At 53.7% G+C, this 14091-nt stretch overlaps 1 protein-coding gene across 1 annotated transcript in view; it reads right to left on the bottom strand.

Moving 5' to 3' along the window:
* The window catches only part of MKL1 (megakaryoblastic leukemia (translocation) 1), a 219272-nt gene that overhangs the window by 1318 nt on the left and 203863 nt on the right, over nt 1–14091 (bottom strand). Inside the window, exons 4-12 of the mRNA XM_006865258.1 lie at nt 13780–13835; nt 9425–9500; nt 8347–8508; nt 5871–6046; nt 5449–5598; nt 3188–3613; nt 1626–2627; nt 898–1050; nt 671–731 (exon numbers count right to left, since the gene is read on the bottom strand). Coding sequence (XP_006865320.1) covers nt 671–731; nt 898–1050; nt 1626–2627; nt 3188–3613; nt 5449–5598; nt 5871–6046; nt 8347–8508; nt 9425–9500; nt 13780–13835 — 2262 coding nt within the window. The remainder of the gene's footprint in view (nt 1–670; nt 732–897; nt 1051–1625; nt 2628–3187; nt 3614–5448; nt 5599–5870; nt 6047–8346; nt 8509–9424; nt 9501–13779; nt 13836–14091) is intronic.

The following is a 14091-nucleotide window of genomic DNA, read 5'->3' as shown; positions in this document are numbered from 1 at the left end:
ACACCACCTGGCTGTCATTCTAGCACTTTCTGTCAGTAATCACCTTCAGCCCTACCTGGGACTGTTTCTGATTTTTTTAAATGCCTGTTTGTCCATCTGTCTGGTTCTAGAATTTTTACCCCTTCTGCCCAGAGGGGACAATCTGAAGTCCCTCCCCACCAGAAGCCTGTCCTGAACCACCACATCTGGATGTAGTCTCTCCTACAAGACCTATGGACACCTGTCTTTCTTTCACAGGAACAAGGTGGACAAAGGCCCACCACTGGCACACACAACCATCCTTGCCCCAAGTGCGGATCCGTTCAGTTAGGCCCTTCTCTGCTGTGCTCGTCACACCCACTGGCTCCTTGCTGACACCTAACTTGCTCTATTTCGTCACTGTCAGGTGTGGTCTCCCCTGCTAGACTCAGAGCTCCACACAGACAAGATCTGTTCTCCAGAGCAGCCCAGCACACAGCCAGCCAGCCACAAGCAGTAACCGCAGGGATGGCGAGTGCTCAGCCACAAGCAGTAACCGCAGGGATGGCGAGTGCTCAGCCCACCAGGCCTGGAGGGAGCATGTGTCTGTGAGAGTCTGGGTTCAGTCCACACCCACCCCTACAAGTGTCTGCCCAGTGAGGCCAGTAAGAACCAGGACGAGAGGGGCTGGGGCGGCAGGCTCGAGATTTACCTCCACTCTGAATAAGGATGTCAAACAGGTCATCCATCTGCTGGCTGGAGGAGCCCTTCTCCTGTGGGACAAGCAGAGAAAAAGTTGTGCCAGAGCCAGGCAACCTCTCCACTAAAGCTGCTAATGGACCCTAAGCGTTGACACCTGCCTCCCCACCAGGCCCAGCCCCTGAGATCTCTGCTTCAAAGATGGGCTACAGCCCCTCCCCCAGCCATCCACCTCTTCACCTGTACTGTGGGTGACTGGTTCACGGCTTCCTCACAGCCTGGAGGCTCCTTCTTCAGCAGAGAAGGGGGGCTGCCAAAGAGGGGCTGTGGTGGCGGCTCCAGGTCCATCTGGGTGGGGGGACCAGGTGCTGGAGAGCCCGGCTGGGACAACGACTGGACATGTGGGGAAAACAGACCTGCCTATGAGGAGTACAGGAAGGGTCAGGGTCAGTGCCCCCCACCCCCCTCACCCCACGTGGGCTTCTGGAGAATTGGGGAAGGTGGAAGGTCTGCTGTCTGACCCTGTGGTAGGTGGGGCAGGCACAGATGAGCAGGGCCCTGGGCCAAGTCCTGCCCCTAACTGCAATTGTCCATCCTCTCCGGTCCCCATCGTTGCCCTATCCCACTAGCTCGCAGGCAGAGGCAGTAAGTAGGATAGCAATAGCACTGAGCCAGCAGCACTGAGGTGGGGACCGCTGGCCTCAGGGACAACACAGGAGTTCACACCAGGGCAGGGGCCATCTGACCCAGAGCAGTCATGGGAGCTGGGTGCCCATGGCGCAAAAACACTCTGGGGTCACGTCAGGGAGGTGGGTGGGGCCTATCTCGGGGTCCTCAGTGGTGAATCGGGGGAATGGTGTGGCCTCATTCCATGGGTTGCAAGGAAATGAGATGAAGCAAACACAAAACACTGGCCCATGGAGGCCCTGGGTAAGAGGCTGTCCTGCCCCATACCCCTGCCCACATACCTGCTGAGGGCTTCCGCTGGGCAGACCAGAGCTGTCTGCGTGGGGGTTGGTCACAGTGAGCACAAGGTGGGTCCCAGTGGAGTCGGTGATGAGGGTAGGAGGTGTGACCCCCTTGATGAGGCCAGGGCCCCGTGGGCCCAGGAGCAGCTGGGGGGTGGGTACTGGCGCGGGCTCTGGCAGCCCAGCTTCCTGCTTCACCACCATGGCTGGGGGCACGAGGGCCGGGGTGCTGGCATCTGTGTGGTTGGCTGTGGGTGTGGCCAGGCTGGGGCTGAAGGGATGTGCAGGGCCCGGGGTCAGCCGGCTCAGTGGGCAACTGGTGAAACTGCTCTCCTGCTTGACCAGGGCAGCCGGGCTGGGGCTGGGCTGCTGGGCCCGCTTCTCCTGCTCCAGCTGCAGCCGCAGCCGCTCCACCAGCTGTTGCTTCTGACGGAGCATGCGCGTCAGCTCCTCGATCTGCTTGTCTTTCTCCTGCAGCATGCGGTCCTTGTCGCGCCCCTCAGGCTCGGTCCGCACCCCTGGGCTCAGGTGGCAGGCTCCAGGCCTCGGACCCTCCTCCTTCATGAGCACCTGCAGCGGTGAGGAGGCCTGCAGGGTGAGCTGGGTCAGGGGCGAAGTCACCATTTCACCAAAGGTGTCCCCAGGCGTGGAGTTCTCGTCGCCTGTGCTGAGCAGGGAGCGCTCTGAGGGGGTTGGGGACACAGGGGGTGTGGAGCCCGTGCTGCCGAACTTCACCACTCCATTGCTGGTCACTGTGGCCACCACCACCTCGGTGGAGGCCAGGCCTGCTGCCACCAATGCTGGGCCTGTGCTCAACCGGGCCGCCGGGAAGGCTACCACCACCTCGCCAGCCTTGGGCAGGATGGAGGCAGCCGGGGTTTTGGCGGTCCCCTGAGGGGGGCTGATCTGGTCTTGGTAGGCACGCAGGCGCTCGATCAGGTCCGTCTTGGTGCCTGAGACGGGCAGTGATCGTAACTTCAGCTCCTGCTTTAGTTCTGCCACCTGCACGGGGGTGTGAGCCAGGTTAGCAGGGAGGCCTGGGCCTCATGCTGGCACTGGGTGGGGACCATACCAGTGGGCAGTCCAGGAGGGCTCAAGGGACAAGCACGTTGTCCATTAGGCCTCATCCATGCTGGGCTCCACACCCCCACCCGCCCACCTCCTCTGTTTCACTACCCTCACCACACCAGGCTCTGTGGTAAAATGCCTGCTCTGGCTGCCAGTCAGACCAGGAGCCCACGCCCAACCCCACCTGCACAAGACTTAGTGGGAACTGGTGTCTCTAGAGGGGCAGAGCTGGGTGTGAGTCCAGGTCTGAGCAGCCAGCACCCAGGCCCACCTGCCTCCATGGACTGGGTCTCTGCGGGGCCTGCCTGTCCAGAGGCCGAGCCTCCCTGGGAACCTGGTCCCCTCATGTTTTGAGGAAACAGCTGCCTCAGGCCCAGGTTTTGCAAGCCCTAACTGGCAGGGGGTGGTGGGGGGAGTGCCTGACTCCTGTCTGCCTCATGGTTGTGGGTCCAGGCCCACTGATTTCTGCCTCCTACAAGCCACCTACCACCTACCTTCATCTCGTCCAGGTTGGTGGGCAGGGCCCCTGGCTTGCCTGTCAGCGAGATGCTGTTCTGACGTGACAGCCCACTAGACCCAGGGGCGCCCGAGCTGGAACTGGTACTGCTGGTTGAAAGGCTACGCATGGGCGGGGGTCCACTGTTGCCCAGGGTCTCCCCTGCCAGCTTGGGTGGGGCGGGCAGGATGGTCTGGTAGTTGTAGTGTTGCTGCTGCTGCTGAGTGAGGATCTGCAGCTGGAGGAAGAGCTGTTGCTGCTGCAGAATCCGGGCATAGGACGAGTCCAGGGGTGGGGGACCCTTGTCCTGCTTTTGGTCCGGGGGGATGTACTGATGGTATTTAAGCTTCTTCACCTTTGGCTTCAGCTCCTTGGCCTTCTTGCTGCGTTGCGACTTCTCGCCGGCAGACTTGGGTTGGCTTTGCTGAGGGAGATGGAGGCGCGTTGGGAGGCACAGGACGTGAAGCGGTAGCCCCCACTCCCCCTCCAGCAGCTTTGAGAAGACCCCTCTCCATCTTGCCCACAGAGGTTTACCCTGTGCCCAGAGAGGTGCTATGCTAGGTTGGAGGGCTGCCAACCACATTGGCACCCCCTTGTCCCCAGTGAAGTGGGGACACAGAGCAGGCACTGTGCAGGGCGCTGGACAAATGTCAGAGGATCTGGCCACCAAGACACCCATGATCACACTGGACACGGGGTTTCCACTGGGCCTCAAGGACTCCAGGCAGACCAAGGGGTCAGTGGGATGTGTCTTGGAGGGGGATCAGTGGACCAGGAGGGCAAATGGGTAGACAGTACCAAGGGAGTGCCAGGAAGGGACTGTGGAGAACCTGAAAGCTGTAAAACAGTCTGGTGGGTGAACACCTGACACAGGGACAATTAAGCCTTGAGGAGGTGACAGTAGGCTGAGGAAGATCTGGGCCCAAGTGACCCACTGGACAAAGAGTGGGATGCTGACAGCTGCTGTCTGAGCTATGGTGGCAGCCGTCCATCTGTGGGCTTGTTGGGCAACACAGCCCAGGAGGGAGGCAGGCAGGTCTGCTCAGACTGAGCCAGAACATCCACTTAGGTACCACAGGTGCAGGCAAAGGGAGAAAGGGGAGCACCCACCAAGAAGGGAGGAGGAAAAGGAATTGGGAAGAGCCGAGTGGGACGGGGATGGACCCGGAGGCAGAGGCAGCTTCAGGCCACTGGTGAAGCTGGGGGCTGCCCTCCACAAGCCGAGACTGAGGCCAGTCAACAGGAAGTCTAGAGCACATGTCAAGTGTGACACGTAGCAAGTGTGTGGGGGTATCTTGGGGCAGTGTTGGAAAGATGAAGAGGTGAGAATCAGAAGGGAGAACTAGGCACCTCAGGCCGACAGCAGGGACACAGGTAAGATTAAGGAGGAAGGGACTATTCAGGGGAGTGACCTGCATCACCACTGTCTTGTAAGACGTAAAAGGAGACGAGACGAACAGAGAACTGGAAAGAACTACCACCAGGAAAGAAGAGTCAGCAGGACAGCAGATCATCTGGACCCAGGATCCCCGTGCTGATACCCAGGGAACACTGACAACAAGACTCAGAAAGCTCACAGGGAAGCAGGCCCACAGATGCCGACAGCAGACAAGAGCCCCCAGAGCTGGCACCCTCAATTTGGACTTGAAGCCTCCTAAACTGTGAGGGAATCAACTATTACAGCAACAACAATCTTTTTTTTTTTTTTTTTTAAAAAAAGGGAGGGCAAGCCCTCAGCACGGGAGCCTGGTGGGAGTATGGAGGCTCCCAGGCTTTGGGAACTCACCCCTGGGTCAGCTACACCAACACAAGGTCTGGGGACAGAATAAAGACTGACGGGAGAGGGAGTCAGTGACCTGCCCAGCATGAGCACAGAGGAGGGTATGGAGTGCTAGGGTCCTGGGGGCTGAGGTGACTGAAGGGCAGGAGGGCCCACTGAAGCCCCCCATGGGGCTTTTGTGGGGACAGATAAAGCTGAACCATTCAGTTACTTCAAGTCAGGTCTTTGAGGAGAACAGACACCAACACCAATGCCCAAAGGTGATGCAGGTCACTGAAAGCAAGTGAGGGAGATGCTCGGGGCTGAAAGGATATACAGGTGAGGCCCGGGTCTGGTCTGCACACGGTGACAATGACGCCATGCATTCTCTCACTGATGTTTCTGGCCCTCGGTGGCCTGTGTTGTCTCCAATCATGGGAAGCAGGAATACAGTCAATCAGAGTGAAAGGAAGGAGGTGCAGACCCCCAGAGAAGCATACCTTGATGAGTGCTGGGGTGGGCTTGGCAGTGGGGACCGTGGTTCCATTGGGGAGGCTGGGAAGCTGCAGAGATGGGGGCGGCAGGGGCGGCTGCTCCGCAAGGAAAAGGGTCTCTCCACATTCAGGGCCCGTCGGCAGCTGCGACACAACCTGAGTGCAGGAGGGGCAGGAAGGCCATATGTCCACATGGCATAGGCCACTGCAGGAGGCAGGGACGGTGGTCACTGTTACAGGCCAATAATGGGCAGAGGCCCAGAGTGGCCAGGGGAGAGAAGAGGAGGCAGCTGGCGGGGCTGAGTCAAGTGTGTCAGGCTCAGCTGCAGGGTCTACAACCCTCCCCTGAGGTTCCAGGACACCCCACTTCCCAGACCAGTTTCTGGGACCTCTGGCTGTGGGGAGCAGCTGCAAGTGGGTGAGCTCACCTGAGTAGGGGGCACGGATGTGGCACTGGGCAGTGGTTCACCGACTCGGGCTTCCAGGGGTGACGGCACAGAGCCCTGGGACTCGTGGCTGGCAGGCTGCTCAGGGGATAAGGCATCACTGCTGTCTTCATCAAAGGAAGAGTTGTCTGCGACCTTCGGGTAGTTCACCTGGCCCACTGAAACCCAAAGTCGTCTTAAGAGCCCAGCTCTGGCTCCCCAAGGGCTTCAAGGCCAGGACCAGCAGCAAAAGGCAGAGAACAGCTTGTGGGTTCCCTGCATGGTCAGGCTCTGCCCTCCTCCCCTCCCTGGGAGACCCCACTGTCCTTTAGCTACCTGCTTCCTGATGTCAAAGATCCTTCACTCCCACCAGCACCGACAGACCCAACTGAGAGGGGCTGTGAGGCTTGGGGATGGTCAATGAGCATGGGTGGCCAGGAAGAGACTAGGGAGCGTGGCTCTCAGGCCTGGGACTGAACCTAGTGACCCTTAGTGGTGACTGTCCTGAACCCCTGGAGCCCAGGTGGCCTGCATGGTTGTCCTTTGCAGACCAGGCCGGCTGGCAGGGTGAGGAGGAGTGAGAAATCCCAGGACCAGGAAGAAGAGAAGGGAGCAGGGGAGCTGCCAGTGGGCTATTTTAAGGTCTGCATCACAACCAGCACTTGTGGAGAAGACGGCCCTGGAGACCAGAGAGAGGGAACAGGAACGAGCTGGCTGCCTGCTCAGTCTGGGTTTGCCCTGCATGACTCCCAGCAGTGTCTTCGGGTCTGGGGCCGTGATCAGAGGCATTTCCCTCAGAAGAGCACCCTTGCCTTGCATGCAAAGCAGGGGAGAGAGCTCCCAACAACTGTGGACTTCCTGACACTTGACCACTTAGGCTGTTCCCACAATCTAAACACTGAATGAGTTAGGGTGACAATCTAGGACAGCGTGCGGCAGCTCCCACTAGGCCCCAGGGAGCTGCTGGCAGGACTGAGGCCAAGGTTGCTGCCTGCACCACCCTGCAGACCCATCTGTCCACTGTGGGCTGGACATGGGGGACGGTCCTCTTAGTCGACACTGGGGAGAAGAGGAACCCTAAAGACAACTGGGCCCTGGAGAGAAAGTCATGTGAGTGTGTGTTGGTGACAGCAGGTCTCGGGGAGCACTGGAGTTCTCTGCCACCCGTAGTCTGTTTCCCACGACTGGATCTAAGTTTCTTCCTCCTGTGGACCTACCCGCCACCATTTCCTTGGCCTCCCTCCGCTCACTCCTCAGTCCCAGGATTTGCTGTGGGGACAAGTTTCCCTACCCCAACGACAGTTTCACTGCCTATCTCTAGCACTTCCCACCCCCCTGAGACATGCCAGTTTTCCCAGGGCACTGGTGACCACCATGTCCAGCTGGTCAGTACAATCACCTTACTCCAGCACCCTCCTCCCAGGAGAGTCCCTAAGCGCTGAGAACCAGATGTCTACAAGACCGGGGTCTCAGCTCCAGTGGCCCAGGCTCTGGTTCTGCATGTGTCCTGACTTCTCTGGGGCAGCAGCCACATCTACTTGTCTTCGTGATGTCAGGACTCACTGAGCCTGGCCATACTGGTGGCTGGCTGCAGAGCCCAGAAGTGGTCTCTGGGTGGTGACCTGGAGAGAAACACCAACAGGAGGCAGGACCAAGGCCAGGGCCAGTCTGTGGACAAGGGCTGCTGGGGCCCAGGGCGGGCCAGCCTCCTGCCTGCTGTTGACCTCCATATCGTACGATGCATCTCCTGACTTGGCAGGCTGGAGGCCTGCTTCAGAGGGTCCCCTCATGTCCCAGACATCACAGGGGAGACTTAGGTCTCCTCTTGTGTACTGTACAGCTCCCTCAGGCACTGCAGTGAGGGAGCTCATCTGCACCAACAGATCAAGCACCAACGCCTGCCCCGTCTGACCACCCAGCATCTCCCCGTGTGTGGTCACAGTGGACCTCAGCCTGTGGAGTGCCAAGTGCTTCTCATTTTGGCTCTCGCTCATATGCGGGCTTCCAGCCTGGAACACTCTCCTTCCTCTGCCACGCAAACCTTGGGATTCCTGCTCACCCCTGAAGCCCGGCTTGGCAGTGCACTGGCTGAGTGGCTGGGGAGCTGGGGAGCCTTAGTGTGGTCACAGCGCTACCTGCTGAGCAGCTATGTCCTCCCCTGGGTGGGAGCTTTGGGTGCAGAGGGTCTGCTATGTTGGGGAGCTTGTGTTCCTAGCATCTAGCACACTGTTTGAACCAGTCCATTTGGTTGATGAAACCTCTGCTCAGTGTCAAGCTCCAAGAAGAGGTTTTACAAGTAAAAACAAACAGTGCCATCCAGGGGTCCACCCTGGCACGCTCCCTGCCACTGAGCCCGTAGGACAGGAACCAGCCAGGTTCTTTCCATGTGGCCCTTATTCAAGGTACCTGGCATGACATAATCTGAAGCTCAGCTAAGTCGGCCGGGCCCTCCCACACCATGCCCTCCTGGCCTCCTCACCGATGATGGCTTCCTTGAGGCTGCACTCCACAGGCAGGATGTTCTTCTCCACCAGCTCCATGGGACCAGGCCTCTGGGCGATCTTCTCATTGAGATCATCAGCCAGCCTGGCTCGCTTTAGCTTCAGCTGCTTGGCCTGGAGGGAAGGCTCAGCAGAGGTCTCTGCGGTGGGTGAGGAGAGGGGATGTGTGAGCAACTCGTCCCTCCTATCAGACGGAAGGTCATCCCAGACAGAGAAAGGTGGCCTGAAGTGTCACAAGGATAGAAGAAGGAATCCCACTGTGGCAGTGTGTGGTCACACAGGGAAACAGCACCCAGTGCAGCCAGGCCCCAAGGCTTTCGGAACAGTCACTGCAGACCAGAGGGAGCTGAGCAAATGGGGAAATGAAGCCTGCCTGGACCTCAGCGTCTTCATCTGCATGATGAGGATCAGACTAGAAAGTTCTTTTCCAGTCCCCCAATCCTCAAACTAAACAACGGATAGATTCATGCTGCTGCTAAGAAGCAAACCTCTGTAGCACTAGAAACCTGGGAAGGCATGTGAGGAAGGCCTGGTGGGGCCCATCTCCGTTTTTGTTGTCAGGTGGGTCCTGATTCATGGGGACCCTGTGTAGGGATTATGAGAGCGGTTGGTTGGTTTGAACTGCTGGCCTTGTGGTGAATGAATGAATAAAACCCTGAGTGACTCAATGAATAAAAAAGTAAATGTACTTTTTTGTTTACTCTGTTCTGTGTTTTGACAAATGTGGAATGTCATGAAGGCACTTCCAATAAGATGTGACTGTGACATATTTTGAAGGAGAGAAAAGATCTGCCCTGCTGGGGGGGTATTTCACAGCAAGGGGGTGGTGTGGCCCTGGGCTACCAGATCGCCATGCCAATCTGACTGTGCTTCTCTGGGAATTCCCCAGCCCAAGGAGGTTACCACAGCACAGCTGGTGGGCTGTGTTAAGCGGAGTCCTCCTGGCATCGGCAATAAGGAGGCTGGTAAGGAGAGGGGAGGGGAAATCACAGCTATGGTGGTGCCAAGGACAGAGAGAACAGGGCGTAGTGAAGTAGCGTTTTCAATCTAACATACCTTCCAAAATGTGCATCCTGACTAGCTCCGATCTCTCCGGCCGGGAACGAATCTTCCGCTTCAGATAGTCCTCTGTCTGTGGAAAAAAACACCAAGAAACTCTCTGTGGGGAATGCTGCTGGTCACCTGTATAGTGGGGTCTCCAACTGGTGATTACAAGGCCCTGAGGCAAGAGGCAGCTGAGCGGTGCAGCCCAGGGAGAACCATGTGAGGCCCCATCCACCTTTTAAGGTCATTTGTTTCTCTCGGGGGCTGGATTCCTACTCTGTGTATGTTGTTGTTGTTGTTGTTGTTGTTGTTAAAAGCCATTGAGTTGGCTCCAACCAATAACGACCCTGTATAGGGTTGTCAAGGAGCAGCTGGTGAGTTTGAACTGCTGACCTTGCAGTTCAAATCAACCTTAAGGTTGACTGCTTATCCTATAGCGCCACACCAGGACTCTAAATCTAACCATTATTCCTATCATAAATGTAATGCATGTGTATCAAAGTAAGAGAGTAAAAAGACATTTACAAATCATCCTGTTATCGGTATTTGGGAACACTTGTTCAATGCAGGAGAAAAGCTGACTTTGTGCAGTGGTGTAATCAAATGGAATATAATTTTAGATCCTCTTTCAACTTTTCATACTGCATGGCCTCCTGAGCATTTTGCACTCATTGTGACCGCCACCAAATGGAGCAGAAATGTTGATACATGGTGTCATGGCGCCAGTTCTCCCAAGTTCAATGTCCTTGTTTCTGCATTTACTAGACTCCAGGTGAACGGCAGTCACAAAGCCACCACTACCGCTGCCCATGGTTGGTGCTGGAAAGTAGATCTGATCCCAGGTCTGTCTGACTCCCAAGCTTGTACTTTTAACTTGCTTCACCATTTCACAAGCCACAGGTTGATCACAGTGGGTCAAAACCAGCAGAGTTTGATAAGATACAATATGAAAGAGAGGAGGCCTTCAGAGCACACGTGCAGCAGAGGGAGGCCGAATACTCCCCTCTCCTGTTGCCATGGGGCCCTGATGGGCAGGTCTAGGTCTGGGCAGTCTAGCTTCCAGTTGGTGGTCAACGGCAGGTGTTAAGTGCAGGCTTTCCCACCTGGTCTGCAGTGGGCAGCAGGACTACCTCAGCTGCTGCCGGTCTTTGGAAACCAGCAGGAGGTTCGGAATGTGCCAAGGCTAAGGCAGAATACAGTTGTAATTAAGAAAACAGTTGGAGCCCACAGGCCAAGGTTTTGAGTCTCAGCTTTGCCACTTACTAATTAGCTGGACACGTTGGTTACCCTTTCTTAGCTGCATCTGTAAAATGAGGGCAATAGCACCTAGCTCATAAGAGCTTCTATGAGGAATCACAAAAAATGGATATAACATAAAAGTGCTCAATAAAATAGTAGCTTTTCTAATTAGTTATTATTTAGTTATTCTCTGCCTACTTAAGAAGCAGTCACGAAACAGTGCCAACTCTTGAGATGGGTTGGGACAGCACAAGCAATGACACCTCACCCCTAACATACTCCTAGGCACACACAGACTGCTGTGGCTCCCAGCACCCATGACCTCATCCCTCCCATTCACTCTACACATGAATCAGGATCTTCTATGGAAGGTTTAAAAAGAAATAGAAGAGCTCCAAAAGAATAAAAATAAGAACCCACAGACTGGGAAAAATGTCTGGCAATGACACATTTGACAAGGGGACTAGTCTCTAAAATTTATAGGAAACTTCAACACTTCAACAACAAAAAGACAAAACTATCCAATTAAAAGATGAGCAAAGGACATGAACAGACACCTCACCAAAGAAGACATTCAGGTGGCCAACAAATACATGAAGAGATGTTCCCAATCACTAGTCATTACAGAGGCAAATCAAAACAACGAGATAGCATCTCACCCTGGCAATAATAAAACAAACATAGAAAAAAAAATGCTGGTCAACTAGAACCTTTCTACATTGTTGGTGGGAATGTAAAAATGGTATAACCACTATGAAAAATAGTATAGTACTTCCTCTAAAAATTAGAATTTGAGATATGTACGCCCCAGCCATCTTACTACTAGGGAAACTCGTATGTGCCAAAGAACTAGGAGCTGTGGTGTGAACAGACTCCAGCACGCTAGGCTCACTGCCTGCTACTCACACAATGGATAAATGGGCAAACCCTGGTCCCCACACAACAGAATACTACACAATGTGAAAGAACAGCAATGAACCTACAAAACAATTCACAACGGGGATGAACTTGGTGGACATTATGCTGAAATGAAGTCAATCAAAAAAGGCAAAGAACGTTTGTGGGAGTTTCAAATTCTTCACAGAAAAGTCCCATTGTATTTCAATTCCATTTTTCTACACACTTTTGAAGCCCTTTTTAAGAGACCACTAATATAAAAGTCAAGAAATGTCCTTTGATGGTTATCAGAGCTGGCCGGGGAGATAAAGAAAATCACTACCTAGACAGCTGTGTTGTGGTTAAGTGCCACTGAGTTTGAGTTAATTCCAACAGAGTTTGAACCGCTGACTTTGTGGTTAGCAATTCAGTGCTTATCCAACAGCACCACACTAGGACTCCAAACTAGAGAGTACACATATGTTGAATTGGGTGAAGGGAAAGGCAACACACATAAGGGGAAAATCAGCACAACAGGACCAAGGCAAAGGAAAACACCAGAAGGTACACAAGAGCAAAAGGCAACACTGGCTAAGTACCCACACAATCCTCCAGTAATGGTAACAGTAAACAATAATTGATGAGTAGATACACAGGTATATACACAAGCCAAACAGGTGAGATGACGTATGGAAGCACACCCATGAGCACATACAGGTTTGACAGAGGACAGTTCTACGTATGGATTTCTGTGTATTACAGGTATTTCCAGGTATAGAGCATATAGGGATGGGGGCAAAATGAAGCAAACGTCTTACCGGACTGAGTCAATGGATTTGAAGGCTTAGGACCTTAGTCTTAGAGAACATTTAAGTCAGTTAGCATAACAATTTACAAAGACAAAGGTCTACATCCTATTTCTATGAATAGTGACTGAGGTTTTAAAAGTTTGTGAGCTGCTATCAACTGTTCTCTTCCCCTCTGGAGCAGAGCAGAGTGAAGAAAATCGAAGACTTGTAGAAAACAGTAAGTGCAGTGGGCTAATGGACCATATGAACCACAGCCTCCACTACCTGAGACCAGAAGAACCAGATGGTAGTGTTCTGATCAGGGTCACAACAGAAGGTCCTGGACAGAGTAGGAGAAGAATGTGGAACAAAATTCAAAATCATTAAAATAGACCAGACTTACTGGTCTGATAGACACTGGTGGAACCCCCAAGACTGTGGTCCTTAGACACCGTTCAACTGACCCCACCCCCAGAGATCACCTTTCAGCCAAACAACAGACAGACCTACAAAGTGAACAGTGATCGCCGGGAGGACCGTGCTCCTTAGAACCATCAGCCATATGAGACCAACACAACAGCATGCGCTCAGAACAAAGTTGGGAAGACAGGAAAGGGCAGGAAAGATGGACAGATGGAAATGGGAAGCCAGAGAGGGAGTGGGAAAAGTGTTTCTATATTGAGGGGCTATGTAGCCACTAATGACACAAAACATTGTATATAAATTATTGAACGGGAAACTAATGTGTTTAGTAAACTTTCACCCAAACCAGTGAAATATTAAAAAAAAATAAATAGAAGAATGTAAGAACAATGTTGGAGGTAAAGCTTTCAGAAATTCTGAAAGAGGTGTGGGTCTTCAGGGAGCTCTGGCCTCTATCTAATCTTCCTTCTGGGGTGGTTCTCATCCTTTGTCTTTTGTGTAAAAGAAAAATGCACAGAAGGTAGGAGGGAATGCATGTTTTGGTGACTTCCCTATGGCCCCCCCTTCCCCCAATTAGGAAAAGAATACCTCCCAGGTCTCTGGGGGAACTGAAACCCAAGCAGGGAGTGTTAATAAGCAAGATGCTGCAGCAGGAGACCTGGGGTCTGAGTATAGCCCAACTAACCCAGACCTGCTTAGTGCAGATGGAGCCCTTGAACACAAAGCGGCTGCGGGCCGCCACTCAGCAAACGTCCATGATGGTGCTCATAGGCTACCATCAACCACAGCAAAGTGGAGAAAAAGATGCATATCTTTTTATGTGTCAGAGTTAGTGGTTTCTCCATATCCCTAAACAGCTGAAGAAAAAAACTCATAGGGGTCACACTCCATAAAACCACCCTGGGAATGGGCCAAAGGTTCTATTCAGAACTGTGAGGCAAGGGCTGACTCCAACATTAGGCTGCTGAAGGGGAGCAGAACCAGCAATGCCACAAGTCCAGGAATGCTCTCAGGAAGTCCTTGGAGAAGAAAGGTCCTTACCCTGGCCCGCTCCAAGCTCCTTCTCTGTTCATGAAATGCAGCTGGACTTTTCAAAGCTGTTTGGGAGAAAAACCAGAAGAGAATTAGTAAAGCATCGTGTCAATGCTACAATTTACAGAGCAGAGGGTGTCCTCAACTCAAGTTAATTTTAGCAGTCCTATTAGTATTAATAAGGAGCTCTGGTAGCGCAGTAGTTACGGATCGGGCTGCGAACCGCAAGGTCAGCAGTTCAAAACTACCAGCTGTTCCACGGGAGAAAGGTGAGGCTTTATGCTCCCATAAAGGAGCTCTGGTAGCGTAGTGGTTACGAAT

The sequence above is a fragment of the Chrysochloris asiatica genome, unplaced genomic scaffold (assembly GCF_000296735.1).
Source record: "Chrysochloris asiatica unplaced genomic scaffold, ChrAsi1.0 scaffold00076, whole genome shotgun sequence".
Classification (NCBI taxonomy): Eukaryota; Metazoa; Chordata; class Mammalia; order Afrosoricida; family Chrysochloridae; genus Chrysochloris; species Chrysochloris asiatica.
This window is presented reverse-complemented; position numbering and strand designations above follow the sequence as displayed.